This window comes from Ictidomys tridecemlineatus, chromosome 1, assembly GCF_052094955.1.
Source record: "Ictidomys tridecemlineatus isolate mIctTri1 chromosome 1, mIctTri1.hap1, whole genome shotgun sequence".
NCBI classification, from domain to species: Eukaryota; Metazoa; Chordata; class Mammalia; order Rodentia; family Sciuridae; genus Ictidomys; species Ictidomys tridecemlineatus.
The window spans coordinates 24,025,415-24,045,419 of record NC_135477.1 but is presented as its reverse complement, the minus strand read 5'-3'; the positions used below and the strand labels follow the sequence as shown (position 1 = coordinate 24,045,419).

The 20,005-nt window shown below is 41.6% G+C and overlaps 1 protein-coding gene across 2 annotated transcripts in view; it reads left to right on the top strand.

The window, feature by feature from the left end:
• The window catches only part of Pdcd11 (programmed cell death 11), a 45,223-nt gene that overhangs the window by 8,834 nt on the left and 16,384 nt on the right, over window positions 1-20,005 (top strand). For both annotated transcript variants that reach the window (XM_021731831.3, XM_013362095.4), the window contains exons 8-21: window positions 1,502-1,609; window positions 4,290-4,496; window positions 6,444-6,568; window positions 6,750-6,810; window positions 7,445-7,591; window positions 9,610-9,861; window positions 10,436-10,582; window positions 11,289-11,483; window positions 12,427-12,597; window positions 13,573-13,792; window positions 14,821-14,970; window positions 15,387-15,502; window positions 17,820-18,361; window positions 19,144-19,206. In XM_021731831.3, coding sequence (XP_021587506.1) covers window positions 1,502-1,609; window positions 4,290-4,496; window positions 6,444-6,568; window positions 6,750-6,810; window positions 7,445-7,591; window positions 9,610-9,861; window positions 10,436-10,582; window positions 11,289-11,483; window positions 12,427-12,597; window positions 13,573-13,792; window positions 14,821-14,970; window positions 15,387-15,502; window positions 17,820-18,361; window positions 19,144-19,206 — 2,504 coding nt within the window. The remainder of the gene's footprint in view (window positions 1-1,501; window positions 1,610-4,289; window positions 4,497-6,443; window positions 6,569-6,749; window positions 6,811-7,444; window positions 7,592-9,609; window positions 9,862-10,435; window positions 10,583-11,288; window positions 11,484-12,426; window positions 12,598-13,572; window positions 13,793-14,820; window positions 14,971-15,386; window positions 15,503-17,819; window positions 18,362-19,143; window positions 19,207-20,005) is intronic.

The following is a 20,005-nucleotide window of genomic DNA, read 5'->3' as shown; positions in this document are numbered from 1 at the left end:
CATTCAGCACTTGAAATGTGTCTAGTGCAATATGTTCAAATACTGCTATTCTGGACATAGTTGGTTAAGTAAGCTATTATTAAAATAAATTTTATGTGTTTCTTTTTTTTTGGTACTGGTGATTGAACCTAGGGGTACTTAACCACTGAGACACATCCCCAGCACCCCCTTTTTAAAATATATATTTAAGTTGTAGTTGGACATAATAATAATTTATTTATTTTTTTGTGGTGCTCTACTGCTGAGCTACAACCCAGCATCCGCAATCCCCTTTTTTATATTTTATTTAGAGATAGGGTTTCACTGAGTTGCTGAGGGTGGCTTTGAATTCACATTACTCCTGCTTTATTCTCCCAAGCTGCTGGGATTATAGGTGTGCGCCACCGTGCCCGGCTTCTTTGTGTTTTTAAAAATGTGACTGCCAGGAACTGAGCGCTGCAGTTCTGTAATCCCAGGTACTCAGGATCTCAGCTACATGGGAGGCCAAGGCAGGAGGATTACAAGTTCAAGGTCAGCCTGAGTGACTTAGAGAGAGACCTTTGTATCAGAATAAAGTAAAAGGGGCTGGAGATGTAGCTCAGTGGTAGAGTACTTGCCCAGCATGTATGAGCCCCTGAGTTCAATCCCTGGTAATGGGGGATCTGGGGATTGATCTGGGGTTGGGGGGAGTGACCACTAGGAACCTAAAGTTACACATGTGGCTTGCATTATATTTCTGTTGAACAGTGCTGATCTAAAAGGTCAAATGGTAATAAAAGGCTTATAATAAAGAACTGTCTCAGGGTGTGACTGTGATTCAGTGGCAGAGTGCTTGCCTAGAATGTGTGAGGCACTAAGTTTGATCCTTAGCACCACCGCATATAAAAAAATAAGCAAATAAAATAAAGACATGCCGTATATCTACAATTAGAAAAAAAAATTTAAAAACCTGTCATTCCTCCTAACCCTTATCATTTTATGCATGCATGTATTTGTTTATTCAGTGGTACTGGGGATGTAGCCCAGGGCTAAGCAAGTGGTCTACCACCCAGCTTCAGCCCTCCCTCCCTCCACTTTTTTTTTTTAACTTTCAGACAGGGTCCCACTGTGCCCTGCCCTAACCCCTACCATTAACTCTTGTAGCTTGTCCTGTGAAATTTCCCTCCATAATTCCAAGTGATAAGCTGTTTAGCCACAGTTTATCCAAGTTGTGAGTCTGGCAGTTCCCAAGCATACTTGTGTGAAGATCCTTGCACTCCCTTGAAAAATCCCAGAGGATGGAGGGTTGATGCCTGCTATTGGCTGGAAGGGAGGTGAGCTTGCTGAATAAAGAAATAGCCAGTGCTTGGAGTTATCCTGCTAGTTAATTTTATAGGAAGAAAGATTGATAAAAGGTTAGATGGGGAGAGAAATACAGTTATTGTGGATAATGTGGCATCCGGTGTTTGCTAAGAACAGTGTCTCTCATACTCCTGGTTCCTTCAGAGAAATGTTTTTTATAACTTGTTCTGTTTATTTCTAGGTGACTCAGTTTGGTCTTAGGCTAAACTTCCTCACATTCTTCACGGGCCTTGTTGACTTTATGCACCTGGAACCCAAGAAAGTTGGGACGTATTTCTCAAACCAAGCAGTAAGAAATGATGCACCTATCTTTTCTTGATTCCAGCTGTGTCCCAGTCAGCTATACAGTGTCCCAGCTAGCCTCAAGGAAGGTCCTAGCACTGCATATGTACAGGTGTATAGAGAAAAGATGAGGGGAATGATAGTAAGTGTTTTGGAGGGAGCACAAGAAACTACTAGTAGTGCTTGGGTTGAAATTAGACAAGGAGCAGGTGGTACCAGGGATTGAATTGGGGAACTTCCCACTGAGCCACAACCCCAGGCCCTTTTTGTTTTTTATTTTGAGACAGGGTCTTGCTAAGTTGCTCAGGGCATTGCTAAGTTGCTGAGGCTGGCTTTGAACTTGTAATTCTCCTGCTTCAGCCTCCTGAACTGCTGGAATTACAGGAATGTGACACTGTGCTCAGCTTGCTTTTATAATTTAAAGTAGTTTAGAAGGGTATTTATCATAGGAAGATACTTTTAAGTAGAAAAACATGGTTCTAAAAAGTTCTATAAGGATTGGGGATGTAGCTTAGTGGTTGAGTGCTTGCTTATCATGCTTGAGGCCCTGAGTTTGATCCCGGTGCCACAAAAAACAACAAAAATGATCTATGAGTAGTATGAATCCAATTTGGAAAAATAATTAAAAAGAATCACCTGGTTAAAACACTGGAGGATTATGTAATCAGGCATGAATTGTGATTAACCCTGGGTGATTATTATATATCTAAATATTTGAATTTTTTACAATGAACATGGATATTTGAGAAGGATATGCCACTAAAAGTTATTCAGAATTTTTTAAATCCTCAAATACTTTCTTTTCATTTTTTAACAGTAATGCATTCTCATGGATACTATAGAGAAAAATAATTTTCAGAGAAAATAGATTTTTCCATCATCTAGTGATAATACTTTTAATATTTTGTCAAACCTGTTTGTGATAATATATTTCTTTTATAGTACTATTTATGTACAGAGTTGAGACATTTTGCATGTTTTGGCCTTGGGATCAGATCTCATATGTGGTAGGCAAGTGCTTGATCACTAAACCACTGAGTTATATCTCCAGCCTCTTTTTTTTTTTTTTTTTTTTTTTTACATTTTCAAATTGGGGCATTATAGCTGTAATTAATGATGGAATTTGTTCTTACATATTCATACATACACACAATGTAACAATGTAACTTGGCCAATATCACTCTCTAGCACTTCCCACTTCCTACCCTCTTGCCCCTTTCCTCTGTTGATCTCCCTTTGATTTTCATGAGATCCCTTCCCACCCCTAACCTTTCTTTTCCTTTTCCCTCTTTCCCTGACACATAGGAGAGGAAAAAATATGACCCTTGACCTTCTGAAATTGATATATTTCACTTAACATAATGGTCTCTAATTCCATCCATTTTCCTACCAATGACATAATTTTATGTTTCTTTATGGCTGAATAAAACTTCATTGTGTAAATATACCAGATTTTCTTTATCTATTGTCTGTTGATGGATACTTAGGCTAGGTTCATAATTTGGCTATTGTGAATTGTGCTGCTGTAAACATGGGTATGCACTAGAATGCTTCAGAACCAACTATTATCATACTATTACTATAGTATGATGACTTTAATTCCTCAGGATAAATACCAAGGAGTCGTATAGCTGAGTCATATGTTGATTCCATGTCTAGTTTTTTGAGGAACTATCATACTGATTTCCATAGTGTTTGTACTAACTTACAGTTCTACCAACAGTGTATAAGTTTTCCTTTTTCTCCATATCCTCTCCAGAATTTATTCTTATTTGTATTCTTGATGACTGCCATGCTGACTGGTGTGAGATGAAATCTCAGTGTGGTTTTGACTTGCATTTCTGTAATTGCTTATGATGTTGAATATTTTTTCATATATTTGTTAGCCATTTGTATTTCTTCTTTTGAGTAGTGTCTATTTAATTCATTTGCCCATTCGTTAATTTCCCCAGCTGTTTTTACATTGTATTTTGAGACAAGGGTCTTGGGTAAATTGCCCAGGCTGGCCTTGAATTTATAATCTTCCTTCCTCAGCCTCCCAAGTAGTTGGGATTACAGGCCTATGTTGCCATGCTCAGCTAGATCAGGCTTCTGGGTGTTACTAGAGCAAAAACTTATGCTGAGTTACCTATGCTGAGTTTTTGCTGTAGGGACACCATTATGTATTTTCTGTTGTATGTGCATTAGCTTCTTGAACCCCTAGTTGATTTAGTAAACATTGATTTAGTCAGATATAGTTTTTGTGGTTTTTTTGTTCTTTTTATAGTTTCTTTTTTTTTTTTAATATTTTTTTAGTTGTCAGTAGATCTTTTATTTATTTATATGTGGTGCTGAGGATTGAACCCAGGCCCTCACATGTGTCAGGCAAACGCTCTACCACTGAGTCACAATTCTAGCCCTCTTTTAAAAAAAAATTTTTTTTTCAGTAGTTGATAGAACTTTGTTTATTTATATGTGGTGCTGAGAATCGAACCCAGTGCCTCACACATGCTAGGCAAGCACTCTACCACTGAGCTACAGCCCCACCCCCAGATATAGTTTTTACAGGACTTTTATTTAACTTTTCCTTATTGTACTTGATTGTCCAAGCAACTTTACTAAATATGTTAGTACTTTCATGTGTGATCAGCACATGGGGAGTCTGCTCTATTCCTCCTGCTGCTTATTTTGCCCTTTCTTTTGTCTAGGTAAGGGCCTGCATCCTTTGTGTTCATCCTAGGACCAGAGTTGTGCGCCTGAGCCTGCGCCCTATCTTCCTGCAACCTGGACGCCCACTCACCCGGCTCTCTTGCCAGCACCTAGGAGCTGTGCTGGATGATGTTCCTGTCCAGGGGTTTTTCAACAAGGCTGGGGCCACCTTCAGGCTAAAGGATGGGGCTCTGGCTTATGCCCGGGTAAGAAGCCTTTGTTTGGTCAGGGATCTCGTCACTGGAAGAACTTTGGAGATACATGGGTTCTTTTCTGCTTTCTTCATTTCTTTCTCTCTCTCTCTTTTTTTTTTTTTTTTGGTATCAGGAATTGAATCTGGGGCGCTACACCACTGAGCCAGATCCCTAGCCCATTTTATTTTTTGAGACAGAATCTCACCAAGTTGTTTAGGGCCTTATAAGTTGCTGAGGCCGGCTTTGAATTTGAGATCTTCCTGTCTCAGTTCCCAAGTCACTGGGATACAGCATGTGCCACTGTGCCTGGCATGCGTTCTTCGTTTATTTATTTGTTTTGGTACTGGGGATTGAACCCAGAGGTGCTTAACCACTGAGCTGCATCCTCAGCACTTTTTTCTATTTTATTTTGAGATGGGGTCTTGCTGAGTTTCTTATTATGGCCTCACTAAATAGCTGAGGCTGGCTTTGAATTTGAGATCCACTGCATCAACCTCCTGAGCTGCTGGGATTACAAGTGTGCACAACTGTGCTCAGCTCTTTATTTCTTGATTTGAGTTTCTCATTTTTATATATCCCCAAGTGTGAAAGACTATTTGCAGGGATTAGAACAATGTCTTTATTATATCAGAGTGCTTTAGAACCAACTTGCCCTATTTGTTTCCTGGTCAATAGTATGTACAAGAATGAGTAAGGGGTTGGGGTTGTGGCTCAGTGGAAGAGTGCTCGCCTAGCATGTATGAGACACTGGATTCGATCCTCAAAACCACATAAATGTAAAATAAAGACATGTGTCCACCAAAGACTAAAAAATAAATATTAAAAAAATAAGAATGAGTTAGGAGCTACACCAGGGCTCAGCAAAGTTTTTTTTTTTTTAATTGCTTTTTAAATACATGACAGTGGAATGCATCACAATTCTTATTACACATATAGAACACAATTTTTTATAGCTCTGTTTATTTTATAAGTATGTTCACACCAATTCATGTCTTCATACATATACTTTGGATAATGATGAGCAAAGTTTTTCTTAAAGGGCCCGATAGTGAATATTTTGTTTGTGGACTGTATGTCTGTGTCCTAGCTATTCATCTCTGTTACAGCACGAAAGCAGCCACAGACAGCATGTAAATGGATGAATATGACTGTTTGAGTAAAAGTTTTTTTTGTTTTGTTTTGTTTTTTTATACTGGGGATTGAACTATATCACTGAGATTTATTCCTAACCCTTTTTATATTTTGAAATGGGTTTTGGTCAGTTGCTGAGGCTGACCTCGAACTTGCAGTTCTCCTTTCTGCCTCAGCCTCCTAAGTTGCTGGGATTACAAGCATGTGCCACCATGCCCAGCTTCAAATAAACTATTTTTTTAAATTTAAATTTTTGTTTTTTATTTATGTGGTGCTGAGGATTGAACCTAGAGCCTCACACGTGTGAGACAAGTGCTCTACCGCTGAGCCACAACCCCTTTTTTTAAAAAATATTTTTTTAGTTATAGATGGACCCAATACCTTTATTTATTTTATTTATTTTTATGTGGTGCCAGGGATCGAACCTGGTGCCTCATGCATGCTAGGCAAGTGCTCTACCACTGAACCACAGCCCCAACCCTCAATAAAACTTTTTATTCCATAAAAATGGGTTTTGGCTTATGAGTGCAGTTTACCAACTTGTGATCTAGATTATTCTCTGATGTTATGGAGATTTGGATTCTTTTTTTCTTTTTTGGTTGTAGTTGGATGCAATACCTTTATTTTTATGTGGTGCTGAGGATCGAATCCAGGGCCTTGCATTGCTAGGCAAGCACTCTAAACTGAGCCACAACCCTAGCCCCATGTTGTTAAGATTCTATGATGGTAAAGAGTGAGAAAAAGTATTTTAACAGTCAAACTACTCTTTTTGTGATAAGTGATAAATGTATTGAGTCATCAAGTACTCAATCACTTGGTACTTTGCAGCTCAGCCATCTCTCTGATTCTAAGAAAGTCTTCAGTCCTGAGGCCTTCAAGCCAGGGAACACTCACAAATGTAGAATTATTGACTACAGCCAAATGGATGAACTGGCATTGCTTTCTCTACGGACGTAAGTCTGCCATTATCCCGTGTGGGGGTGTAGAGGAGTGCTCCTGTGTGCATGTGCTCTCAGTATCTCCTGGCCTTGCTGGAAATGGGATTCTTTTCTTGTCAGCAAGATTGTAGTCATGCTGACTTTTAGGCAACTTTAGCTCAAGCTTATTTAATCATGTATTTTCCTTTTGTCCTAGATCTATTATCGAAGCTCAATATCTTGGATATCATGACATCAAAACTGGGTCAGTGGTGAAGGTAAGACCTCAAGCTTATATATAGATACCCACCTTCAGACATTCTGTAGTTCACAGGTTAATTGTAAGTTCATTAGTCTTCCTGTTAACACATGTGAAATCATGTTCCTTGCTTCTGCCTGCTAAATGGAATTTCTTTCTCTTCCCTTGGGTAACTTGTAATTAATATCAAGGTAAGGTCTTAATTAGCAGCAGAGAGGCAGTAGGTGACAGCACTGGGACTTGGGATTTGGTGGTGGTTATTAGAGCACATTGAAAGTTAGTTCTGTGATAATTGAGCTCTCTGGAATATTAGAAGCCAGTTCAAGTTGCCTGGCCTTCAGTGTATCTCTAAACAGCTCCCCTTTTTTGGTAGAGTTTGTTCCTTAGGAGACTTGGTCCCCTCATTTAGGGAATGTATTTTCAGGGCAGACAAAAAGTACATGCTCAACCAAAAGATATGAATGCTTCCATAAATAAACCTCATTAAATCTTTATCTGTGTGGTTATGTGCTTACCCATGTGAGATCTGGAATAATATGCATAGTTAGCCCAGGAAGGTAGGCTTCAAAAGAGGTGTGACATCTCTGTTGTAAAAGATGAAGGGAAACCATTCTTAAGAGACATCGTAGCATTTTTTTCTTTGGATTCCTTAGGGAAAAGTATTGACCATAAAGCCATTTGGGATCTTGGTGAAGGTGGGTGAGCAAATGAGGGGCCTAGTACCTGCCATGCACCTGGCTGACATCCTGATGAAGAATCCAGAGAAGAAGTACCACATTGGGGATGAGGTCAAGTGCCGGGTGAGCCTTTTTTTTGTTTTTTTGTTTTTGGTACCTGGGATTGAATTCAATCAATTGCACTCAACCACAGAGTCATATTCCCAGCCCTCCTTTGTATTTTATTTAGAGACAGGATCTCACTGAGTTGCTTAGCACCTTGCTTTTGCTGAGGCTGACTTTGAAATCTTGATCCTCTGTCTCAACCTCCTGAGCCTCTGGGATTACAAGTGTGCACAACTGCACCAGCCTGGGGAACCTCTTGAAGGGTCAATTGGGGTTTTGACTAGATGGAGTTGAAGTTTCTGCCTTTTCCCATAAAGTGAGGGTAGAACATCTGCATTATGTACAGGGGTGTGCCAGGCATTGGGAAAAGTGATTTTCTGCTCTTAGGAATTGGGTAGTATGATTGGGAGTTATATTATCCATATAGGAAGAGAGATGCCAATGTGTCACTTTCTGCCACATTTGATTGCAATCTATATACTGTTGTCATGTCTTAAAATGGAGAGGGGAGGGTGAGCTGGAACAACAGAATCATTGATATTATGCATAACAACTACCAAATAGCATGTGTTCTGTACCAGTTGCTATAACAGGTACCTGACATGCATTATTTCATTTTGTCACTCTATAAAGTAAACATTGTCCTCATTTTGCAGACTGAGAAATTAAAGCTAAGGATAGCTGAGTATCTTGCTCCATATCACACAGTTAATTAAACAGCAGAACCAGTTTTCAGTTGTCAATGGACCTTTATTTAATTTATTTATTTGTATGTGCTAGGCTAGTGCTTTACCCCAGCCTTCTTTTTTTTTTTTAAGAGAGAGAGAGAGAGAGAGAATTTTTTTAAAAAAAATCCTTCAGTTTTTTTTTTCTTAATATTTATTTTTTAGTTTTCAGCGTACACAACATCTTTGTTTGTATGTGGTGCTGAGGATCGAACCCATGCCGCACGCATGCCAGGCGAGTACGCTACCGCTTGAGCCATATCCCAGCCCCTAGAGAGAATTTTTTTAATATTTATTTTTTAGTTCTCGGCGGACACAACATCTTTGTTGGTATGTGGTGCTGAGGATCAAACCCGGGCCACACGCTTGCCAGGCGAGTGCTCTACCGCTTGAGCCACATCCCCAGCCCCCCAGCCTTCTTATGTGACCTTAATGCCTTCTGGATTTCTGGTAGAGATGGGACTTGGAATTGGAAAGAATGATTAGGATTTAGAAGATTGTGGAAGAGCAAGAGATGTGTTTCATAACCTAGACAAAGCCACAGAAACATGAGTGGTTTTTTTACAAGATCTTGAATTCCAAGAAAAGTTTCATAGAGTTGTGAAGATTAAACATGATAATAAACAGAGCACCTAACTTAGGACCTGCTGTATTCAGGTTCTTGGTGTGAAAGTTTCTGAGGATTTTGGAGCCCAGGATTCTGTGCTTGCTGAGCATGTGCCTACCACTGAGCTATACTCCCAACCTTATATTTTCTTCTTTATTTTGTTATTATTGACTCAACAAAAGTAATGACTGTACATTGGTACAAAATTTTATATAGTAAAATCAAGAAATAAAAATAGAGGAGTTTCTCTGCCCTTAATGAGATTATCTTCTGAGGGGTGAAAGATGATTGCATCAGTCAGTCCTAGTGTAGAGGGAATAAACAACAATGCTAACATGGTAAATTGGTCCTGTCATTCATTTCATTAGACTAGCTGCATAACCTACTAGGCAGGAGCTGAGGTGAGATAAAAGTTACTAGAATACAAGATTCTGGAGGTGCTGTAAAATAATGAGCATTGCTGCATGGCCAGGATGGGTAGTTTTTCATATCTTATGGAAGGAAATACATTGGATGTAGAGATTTATGTCTTGACGGTCATTCTGCAGGAAGCAGAGAAGATTTGCAACTGAGATTATTAGAGGAGATGAGGTAACAGGTTCTTGGGGAATTGCCCATGGCCTTTGGGTTCACGGAGGTTACAGGCACCAGTTCAGCAGCTTTCTTGATAACAGGTAACTTGATGAACACCATCTTTCCCCTAGGTTTTGCTTTGTGACCCTGAAGCCAAGAAGCTGGTAATGACCCTGAAGAAAACTCTTGTCACGTCCAAACTGCCTGCCGTTACCTGCTATGGCGATGCTAAGCCTGGACTACAGACACATGGCGTCATCATCAGGGTCAAGGACTATGGCTGCATTGTGAAGTTCTACAATGATGTGCAGGGACTGGTGCCCAAGCATGAGCTTAGTGCCCAGTATATCCCTGACCCAGAGAGGGTCTTTTACATTGGCCAGGTACATTTCCCTTGGATAGGATTCACTACCCTTATGACTTTGTGAGCAAAAATTTGAGGGACTAGTAAGTAGGAAGACTATCTTTTACAAAAACACGGAGTAGAGTACAAACAGCTCCTGCACAATAATGTAGTGGTCCTGAGCCAGCTAAATGGAGAAGGGCGTAGAACATAGATGCCCTTACTGGCTAATTAATGGACCCAGACCCACAACCTGGAAGAAATCAGTCATTACCTATAATGAACCAGTGTCCTTAACATCAGAAATTCTTCTGAAGCCCACTGTCTCCCCAGGGGCATTGCTGTGAAACTAGTAAGTTTAGGTCTGATTAGAAAAAGTAATTTTTAAAACTTAAGGTTGTACCCAAAAAAGTTATTTCTGTCTTCCTTTTATTCAGAAGGCCGATTTGTGAGGATTCTGTGTCACTCTGTACATTTCTTCTTTTCACTATATTCTTATGTGATCCAGGGTCTTGATGGGTCTCCCGAGGCTTCTACAGCCCTGGTAGAGGGCACCATGCTCCTGGGCCTTGAGGCATGCTGCCTGAGCAGGTAATCGTGTGCTTTCTCACCAGGTGGTGAAGGTTACAGTGCTGAACTGTGAGCCATCCAAGGAGAGGATGCTTTTATCCTTCAAACTGCTGAGTAATCCAGAGCCCGAGAACGAGAAAGAGAGTGTGGGACATGGTCAGAAGACAGGAAGAGTCGTTAATGTTGGGCAGGTATTTGGACTTCTTCAGACAAGTTATTCTGTTGTTCACTGACAGAGTGGGGAGCAACTAACACATGAGATACTATGTATAGCTCATGTTGGAGAGAAATCAAGGTAGCTCATGAGAGTCTGAGACCAGAGGCGTTTTTGAGAGAGGACTTCATTTATGTTCTTTTCCTGTGTGCCAGAGTAAACGAGAACTCTTTTAATTTTTTTTTTTTTTTAGATTCAAACAGCAACTCTTTATTTTTTAAATATTTAATATTTTTATTTTTAGTTCTCGGCGGACACAACATCTTTGTTGGTATGTGGTGCTGAGGATCGAACCCAGGCCGCACGCATGCCAGGCGAGCGCGCTACCGCTTGAGCCACATCCCCAGCCCCTAAACGAGAACTCTTTTGAAAGGAAAATTTTGTTACAGGTGGCTTCTCAGCAGAATGCCACTGGTTTGTGAAGGATTATCTTCTCTGGTCACTAGGGCCAGCCTCTTTCCCCTGGAACCTATTGGAGGGATCAACAAGAAATGATAGGACCTCACAGATGAGTCCTGAGTTGGTGGTGGGGTGAGGTCTGGAGGAAAGCTTCCTCCCTGCTTCTGGCCTCTCAGAGATTCCTGGCTCTGGAATTTTGTGCCTTTGACTTCTGCCTGATTCTGACTAGATTTCTGTCTGCTCAAGACAAGTGCTAGATTTTTGTCTTTCTATTCCCTGAGCAGGTGGTGGATGTGAAGGTTTTAGAGAAGACCAAAGATGGGCTTCAGGTGGCTGTCCTGCCCCACAACATCCCTGCTTTCCTCCCTACACCTCATTTGTCAGACCATGTTGCCAACGGTCCGCTATTGTATCGCTGGCTCCAGGCGGGCGACACCCTTCACCGAGTCCTGTGTCTGAGCCAGAGCGAGAAACATGTTGTATCCTTGACTGGTTCTATGGGGCAGTGGAAGGTGTGTGTGGGGGGTCCTGGGCCTTTGGGTGGAAAATTCTGGACCAAGCTCTACTTAGTTGAAAACCTCAGGGGGGAAAAGAATCAACCGTTTTATCTTGGATATTGCTCCACAGGGCCAAACTAGTGATGAAGCCTGCGCCTGAAAAGTAAAAGCAGGAGTGAGAAAGGGCTATTCACAGATGGTGGTGATAAGGGTGGAGTAGGCAGAAAGTTTGCCTGGGAGAGTAGGAGTCCAGGGGATGAGGAGGAATTAATGCACACACAGACCCAGTAGAGCAGCCCCAGTGTCACCTATAGTCTTCTTGGAACATTCAGTGTTTGCCCCTTGGGGGTGGAACAGTTAATAAGGTGCTGCTGTCCTTCCCCTTTTCTCCCTACCACTCTCCTTGGGCACATGGGGCTCATAAATAATCCTTTCAGTGTTTATGTGGTGGCACTGAAGGAAGATACTGTCTTTTCACAGAATATAAAATAAGATCATCTTAGAGTGGCAGAGGAGGTTTAGTAGGGTTTGTTGTGAAGATGGGTCAGCAGAGAATCATGCAATGGCTGACCCAACTGCCAGACCTTGGGTATGAGCCGTCCCTTTTTGGTCCCCTCCAGTAATCTGGAGATGAGCTAATCAGTAAAGGACTAAAATTGATTTTCAAATGTTAGTGTGCATCAGAAGTCCCTGGAGGGCTTGCTGAAACAGATGGCCAGGCCCCACCCCGCCAGAGTCGCTGATTCATTAGGTGGGTGGTGTTTAAGAACTTGGCTTCTTCTAACCTCTGAGTGATTTTGCTGCTGGTCTGCATACACGCAGACTCATTGAAGTAGCAGAGGATGTAAGTGAAAAAGAAAAATGGGAGAGTTGGACATTTCTTCTGCTCTTTGAGATCATTCCTTGACAGAGTACCTACCACTAGCTCCTTTGCAGGAAGCCATCCTTGGTTTCCTCAGTAGAAGGTGGTCAGGATCCCAACAGCTTCTCAGAAATTCATACAGGAATGCTGCTTATTGGTTTTGTGAAGAGCATCAAGGACTATGGTGTGTTTGTCCAGTTCCCCTCTGGTCTTAGTGGACTGGCACCCAAAGCTGTAAGTTTAGTTCCACGAATGGGACACCAAGTTCATGGAACGTGAGGGGATGGGAAGGATCAGGATACTTAACTCTTTGAAGAAGTCGAGAGGCATCACTTGAGGTTTGTGGTGGGGTGAGTGGAGCCAAAAGCCTGGCTACACCTTTTACCTGCCATGTGGTCCTAGAGAAAGGACACCTATTGTTCTGTACATGGTAGCATTGGGTGAGTGGGCCGTGGCTCCATTTAGTCTCCAATATGAAGAGGATGTAACTATGTTTACACTCAGCATTTTCAGAGTTGGAAATGGATTTTCCTGAACAACCCCCAGTACCAGTTTTATAGCCTTCTGGGGTTTTGAGAAGTTAAGACACCAGAATATCCTTGAAATTATTATTCCTTCCTATTATTGAATTTTAAACTTTTCAGTCAGGAAAGTATCATAGCAGTCCTGTGCTTAGACCTCCATTGTGCCTGCTGAATAAACTGGGACCTAGAGAGGGAAGGACATTCAGACTAGATTCAGTGTAAGATGATACTCAGGGCTAATTCCTGCCATAGGTTGCTGATAAATATTTTTTTGTCTTCATTGGTCTCGCTTCTAATATTTTATCAAAGAAAGTCTAATTGCGTTCCCTGCTAGAAAGTTTTTTTTTAAATGGGAACATGGAGGAGGACCCCAGAAACATGCCTAGAGAGGGCAAGAGGGTCACCAATGGGAGTTGGAGACACACAAATAGCCTTGGTCTCTGGTTTGCTAGTAATGTGCCTTCTCTGCTGCTGGGTGTCCTCTCTGAAGGCTAGGTTGGGCAGCCTGGTTCTCTTCCTATGATTTTATGCATGGGCAGTAGAGCTGTGCTCAGAGAGGGCTGGGTGGAGCTTCCCAGGTCCCCTTTCTCCTTACTCCCCCACCCCATTTTTAGACATATAAAATGGGTTGTCTTAATAGAGGCTTCCTTTATTTTCCCCATTTTCTGCCTACTTTTTCCTTCAGATCATGAGTGATAAGTTTGTAACCAACCCAAGTGACCACTTTGTTGAGGGGCAGACAGTGGTTGCAAAAGTGACCAATGTGGATGAGGAGAAACAGCGGATGCTGCTGTCGCTACGGCTATCAGACTGCACTCTGGGGGAACCAGCCAGCACCAGCCTCCTCCTCCTGAGCCAGTGCCTGGAGGAGCTGCAGGGTGTGCGCAGCCTCATGAGCAACCAAGGTGGGGGCCTCTGGGCCTGTTTGGTGGGGCAGGAAGCAGAGGATGAGGGCTGGGGGGGGGGGTTGAAAATATACCCATTGTTAGGATAAGTTGTTAGGTTTTCCATAATTCAAAAAAGAAAAAAAAAAAAGGTAAAACTTTTTTGAGGGAGAGCAGTCTTACTCTTTTACCCGGGCTGCCCTGAACTCCTAGGCTCAAGCAATCCTCCTACCTCAGGCTCCCTTCCCAGTACCTGGGACTACAGCTGCCACCACTGTACCTGGCTTGGCAGACTTTTTTAAGAGAGAGAGAGAGAGAATTTAATATTTATTTTTTAGTTTTCGGCCGACACAACATCTTTGTTTGTATGTGGTGCTGAGGATCGAACCCAGGCCGCACGCATGCCAGGCGAGCGCGCTACCGCTTGAACCACATCCCCAGCCCAACTTTTTTTTTTTTTTTAAATTGCAAATATGACCTGCATTAAAGTACACAAATCATTAAATGCATAGCCTAGTAAATATATATGAAATGAACACCTCTTGCCACCCAGATTAAGATAAAGGTCATTATGAAAATCTCAGAAGTGCCCTTTGCCCCCTCTGCCAATTGGAATAAAAATTTTCCTTAGTTTTATGGCCTTGGGTTTGCGTTTGTTATGAGTTTACTCACCTTTATTTTTCATTCCTTTATTCAGCAAATATATAGTGGATGATAAAAGGTCCCTCTTAGACTTTGAGCCATTATGTAAAATTAATTGCATTAGACCTGAAAGGATAGATTGAAAATTTAGAAACCAAAGGAAATCCTGTGTTCCTGGTATTTGTTGGCTGATTTCACAAATTATGGCCAGGTAGGATTAGCAAGTAGCCCAAGTCTGTCTGTCACAAGAACTTTCCTAGATTCTGGACATTTTTGTAAAACCACCTTGTTAGTGGTGCAAGTTTCCACTGCCCTCCTTGGTTGGTGACAGCACACTTTTAGAGGAAAAAAAACAGCGAGAGCTATTTCATCTAACTAATCCCTGCTTCCTTTTGGGCATTTGGCAGACTCTGTGTTGATCCAGACGCTGGCTGAGATGACCCCAGGAATGGTCCTTGACTTAGTGGTGCAGGAAGTGTTGGAAGATGGCTCTGTTGTGTTCAGTGGGGGTCCAGTGCCTGACCTGGTCTTGAGAGCCAGCAAGTATCATCGGGCAGGTGAATGCATTGTTTGCTCATTGTGGTTTGTTGATACGACCCTGTGCTAGTTGTTCCTCTGCTGGCTATAGCATTTCCAAATAGATAATGGTAAGTGGAGTTGTTCCATCTGAAGCTTTTGGCATGCCTAGTTGTGTGAATGCAAATTAAGATAACAGCATGCTAAAGAAGGGTTAGGTATTAATCCTTTCTTATAATTGAATAAATCTAGATTTATATGTATCAGTTACAGAAATTAAGGTCCACCTGAACTTTAACTATGCAGGTCGAACACCTTGGTTTGCTTAATTGTTGTCCATAATAAACCTAGGAGATATGTCTTTGCTGTTTTGGGTTGAAGGGTCCCAGAAGAGGTGCTGTCCTCTATGCACCCTGTTTTAAGGGAATGATCATCCTTGTTTTATTCTATACTGTAGGTCAGGAAGTAGAATCTGGCCAGAAAAAGAAGGTTGTAATCCTCAATGTTGATATGTTGAAGTTGGAGGTGCATGTTTCCCTTTGTCAGGAGTTGGTGAATAGGAAATCTAAAAAGGTAAGCTATACCTGACTTCACTTCTTTCTTTCTTTTTTTTTTTTTTTTGCAGGGGTGGGGGGGTACCGGGATTGAATCCAGAGGCATTTACCATTGAACCTTTTCCCCAGCTCTTTTTTATATATTTTTAGAGACAGGGTCTCACTGAGTTGCTTAGGGTTTTCTTAAGTTGCTGAGGCTAGCTTTGAACTTGCAGTCCTCCTGCCTTAGCCTCTCAAGCTGCTGGGATTACAGGCGTGCACCAAGAGACCTGACCTTGATTTGTTCTATGGAAGCCTCATAGACTTGTAGCTCAAGGGGTTATAATACAGGCACCTGACTGGGTGCCTGAATCTGTCTAGGACATGTCTGAATTTTTTTTTTTTTTTTAAACATGGGTCTTTATTTTATTCATTTATTTAAATGTTGTGCTGAGACTCGAACCCAGGGCCTCACACATGCTAGGCAAGTGCTCTGTCACAACTCCAGCCTCTGATTTTTTTTTTTAATATTTATTTTTTAGTTGTTTGACACAAATACCTTTATTTTATTTATTTATTTTTATGTGGTGCTGAGGATCAAACCTAGGGCCTTGCACGTGGTGCTAGGTGAATGCTCTACCGCTGAGCCACAACCCCAACCCCCTGATTTTTTTTTTTTTAATGTTTAGTTGTAGTTGGACACAATACCTTTATTTTATTTGTTTATTTTTGTGTGGTGTTGGGAATTGAACCCAGTGCCTCATGCATGATAGGCAAGTGTTCTACCACTGAGCCACAACCCCAGCCCAACATGTCTGATTTTGACCTCTTATCCCAGTGAGGTTAAGAGGACTAAGTTCAGGTAATAAATTACATGGTCACCCTATCTTTAGGGCCACGTGGATAATGTAGATGAGTGAATAGGTCATGTGAATCAGGGAGTATAGGGCTAAGACCCTGACAGATGAGAATATGTACCTACCCATACCAAAGGGGTGTAGAGTATTTTGTTCCATCTTATTTCCAGGTGGGAATATCTGTGTCTAACGCCTTGATTTTTATTTATTTTTTTAATATTTATTTTTAGTTGTAGTTGGACACAATACCTTTATTTTATTTATTTATTTATTTTTATATGGTGCTGAGGATCGGACCCAGGGCCTTGCATGTGCTAGTCAAGCACTTTACTGCTGAGCCACAACCCCAGCCCTAATGCCTTGATTTTTAAGAGATGACAGAATTTGGATTTTTGTTTGAATGAATGTAGAAAATGTTGGAAACTAATTTGATTTTTACAAAACATTGTATGAACCAAACAAAACAGGTCTGGTTGGTTCTAACCTCCAGGCTGCACATCCTCACTCCTGGTGTGCCTCTTATGCTATGCTTTTGTGTGATGTAAAAAAAGTATTTGAGGAAAATCTGAAAATTAGTAGCATTTTCTTCTGGTGACAGATGAGCAAGTTGAATATTTTTTATTCAAAAGTCTTGGAACCGGTTCAGAGTTTAGTTTTTCAGATTGGAATATTTTCAGTAGTTGAGTACTGATACGATTCAAAAGGTTTTGGATTTTAGAGCATTTTGGGTTTTAGATTTTCTGATTAGGAATGTGCAACCCATATTTATTTGGTCTTCATCCTAAGTACTTATTAAGCACCTAATTGCATGAAGTATGGATTAAAATTACCTAAATATAATCCTTGACCTTGAGTTACTTAGAGTTTTAAAACTTTAGGAGAGACAAAGGGAGAACAGAAAGCAATACTATGGTACTGGGGATTGAACCCAGGGGCATTTAACCATTGAGCTAAGTCCCCAGCCCTTTTAATTTTTTTAATTTTGAGACAGGGTCTTGCTGAGTTGCTTAGAGTCTTACCAAGTTGCTGATGCTGATCTCAAACTTGAGATCCTCCTGCTTCAGCCTCCTGAGTCACAACTGGGATTTTGAGAAAAGTCAGGTTGGGTGCCTTGTGCATGATGATCTCTTCTTAATGATACTGGCTGAATGGTGGAAGTAGTGAACATATTGGTAGGAGAGTCACAGGATTGAGAGGACCCACCATGTCGTAAGGCCAAAGAGCCACCAAGAGATCACCTGGCTGTGCATCAGAATTGTCTAAATAACTTCTAAATTTCAGAACTAACTAGTTCTAGGATAGGGCCAAGAAATCTGATGAGGTTCCATGAGTTGGGTTCAGATTGGGAAAGCTGGTTCTGGGGAGGGAAAATTAGTTGGTTACAGCTTAGTTCTCTGGACGCCAGAAGGTTTCTCCAGTCTCACCCTGCCTGGTGAGGCCAAGACAAGTGATGCTGCTGGGTAAGGAGAGCAGAGATGATTGCTTTCTTCTCTCTTCCAGCTGAAGAAAGGCAGCAAACACCAGGCCATCGTGCAACACCTGGAGGAGTCCTTTGCTGTGGCCTCCTTAGTGGAGACTGGCCACCTGGTAGCTTTCTCCCTGACCTCTCACCTCAATGACACCTTCCGCTTTGACTCAGAGAAATTGCAGGTGGGACAGGGTGTCTGCCTAACCCTCAAGACCACAGAACCAGGAGTGACAGGTCTTCTTCTGGCTGTTGAGGGGCCAGCTGCCAAAAGGACCATGAGAGAGACCCGGAAGGATTCTGAGACAGTTGATGAGGATGAGGAGGGGGATCCATCTCTAACTGGAGGGACTAAAAAGAAGCACACCTTTGTTATTGGGGACATTGTCACTGGAACTGTCAAGTCTGTTAAGCCCACTCATGTGGTTGTGACTCTGGAAGATGGCATTGTTGGCTGTATCCATGCGTCCCATATCTTGGATGATGTTCCAGTGGGCACCTCTCCTACTACCAAGCTGAAAGTTGGGAAGACAATCACAGCCCGAGTGATTGGTGGACGAGATGTGAAGACTTTTAAGTATGGAGGCTTTGAGGGATGGGCTGGCTTTGAGGGGAAGTTGTCATAATATGCGGGGAATATAGGCAGGTTTCAAAAAGTTGCATGTAAATCAGATTCTCTAAAGAACCCTTTAGCACGATATCTTACAAAAATAGGGAATGGTGGTGAAGAGTGTGGGTTTTAAGTCAGACTCTGGGTTTGAATTCCAGATTGACCATACCCAGGTGCTAGTAATTTTATTTTATTTTATTTCCTTGATTTGTAAAGTGAGAGTAATTGTAGTGATTACCTTGTAGGGCTGTGGGAAGACTGAGAGAACATGTATGGTGTGTGCCTAGTAGGCTGCATGGCTAATGGCTCTTGCTCAGTATACATCAGCAGTTGTCATAATCCATCCTCCACTTCACACCTTAATTACACTCACTTTAAATCTGTTATATGTTGTTCTAATGGGAATCCATGTTATAACAAGAAAAGTCAAAAAAGTTCAAAGTCTGCTTGTAAATTTCAGGAATTAAGTGGATCTTCAGTAAGTCATATATCCTTTTTAGGCCTCAGTTTCCTTGTTTCTAGAATAAAGGAGTTAGGAATGTTCTTTTCAGTCCTAAAAGATGAGACAAACCAGCTCCTCATCATTTGCTGCAAGGGATGAGAGTGGACACATTCCTCTCAGACTGACACATTTCCATCCATGGTGGTACAGGAGGTTGGTGGCTTAGTGGAGTAGATAGAAGTCCTGATTTCCAGATCACCAAGTTCCAGAGAATAAGAGAAGTGATTTGATTTGTTTGTTTCTCTAGGTTTCTTCCAATCAGTCATCCCAGATTTGTTCGAACTATCCTGGAGCTGAGCGTTCGGCCAAGGTGAGGGGGATCCTAGTGGCACAGTCCTATTACGGAAAGAGATTTGAACTTTGGAATCAGGAATCCTAAGTTTTCATCTTGATTCTGTATTATTTTGCCTCATTGATGAGAAAGGATGTGAAGGGAGGCTGAGGCAGGAAGAATGCAAGGTTGAGGCCAGCCTCAGAAGCTTAGTGAGACCGTCTCAAAAAATTAAAAGGGCTGGGGATGTAGCTCAGTGATAGAATGCATGTTTAGTGGGACCGAGGTCATGGCTCAGCAGTAGAGTGGTAGAGCACTCGTCTGGCACATGAGCACCACATAAAAATAAATAAAATAAAGGCATTGTGTCCAACTATAACTAAAAAATTTTTAAAAAGAATGCATGTTTAGCATGTGCCTCAGCCTCCCTGGGGGAGCCGTTCAGGTTGCCATACACCCCTGGGGCTATTACAGAAGGAACTCTAAAGTAGTTTCCAAAGAGGAAGGTCTGGTCAGCATCTTGAAGGGATCAGCAAAGGAAGCTAATACTTCTGAGAGGCCTTGTGCCTGACATAATGGAAACAGTCCTGGGACATCGAGTTCCAGATGCTGACCATACTTTTGGAATTTTAAGAGTCAGGTCTGTGGTTCTAAAATAATGAGATTTGATGAATGAACCACACTTCTATTTGCTTATTTGTTGGTTTCCTTAGTTTTTTAGATTTTGATTCTGTCCACTCCAGTCTTTGTTGTGAAATTAAAGAGACTTCATCATGTTAGTGGTTTTAGTCTTTACATCTTCACCTGAGTTGTGATGTCATATTTTAATTGGACCCAT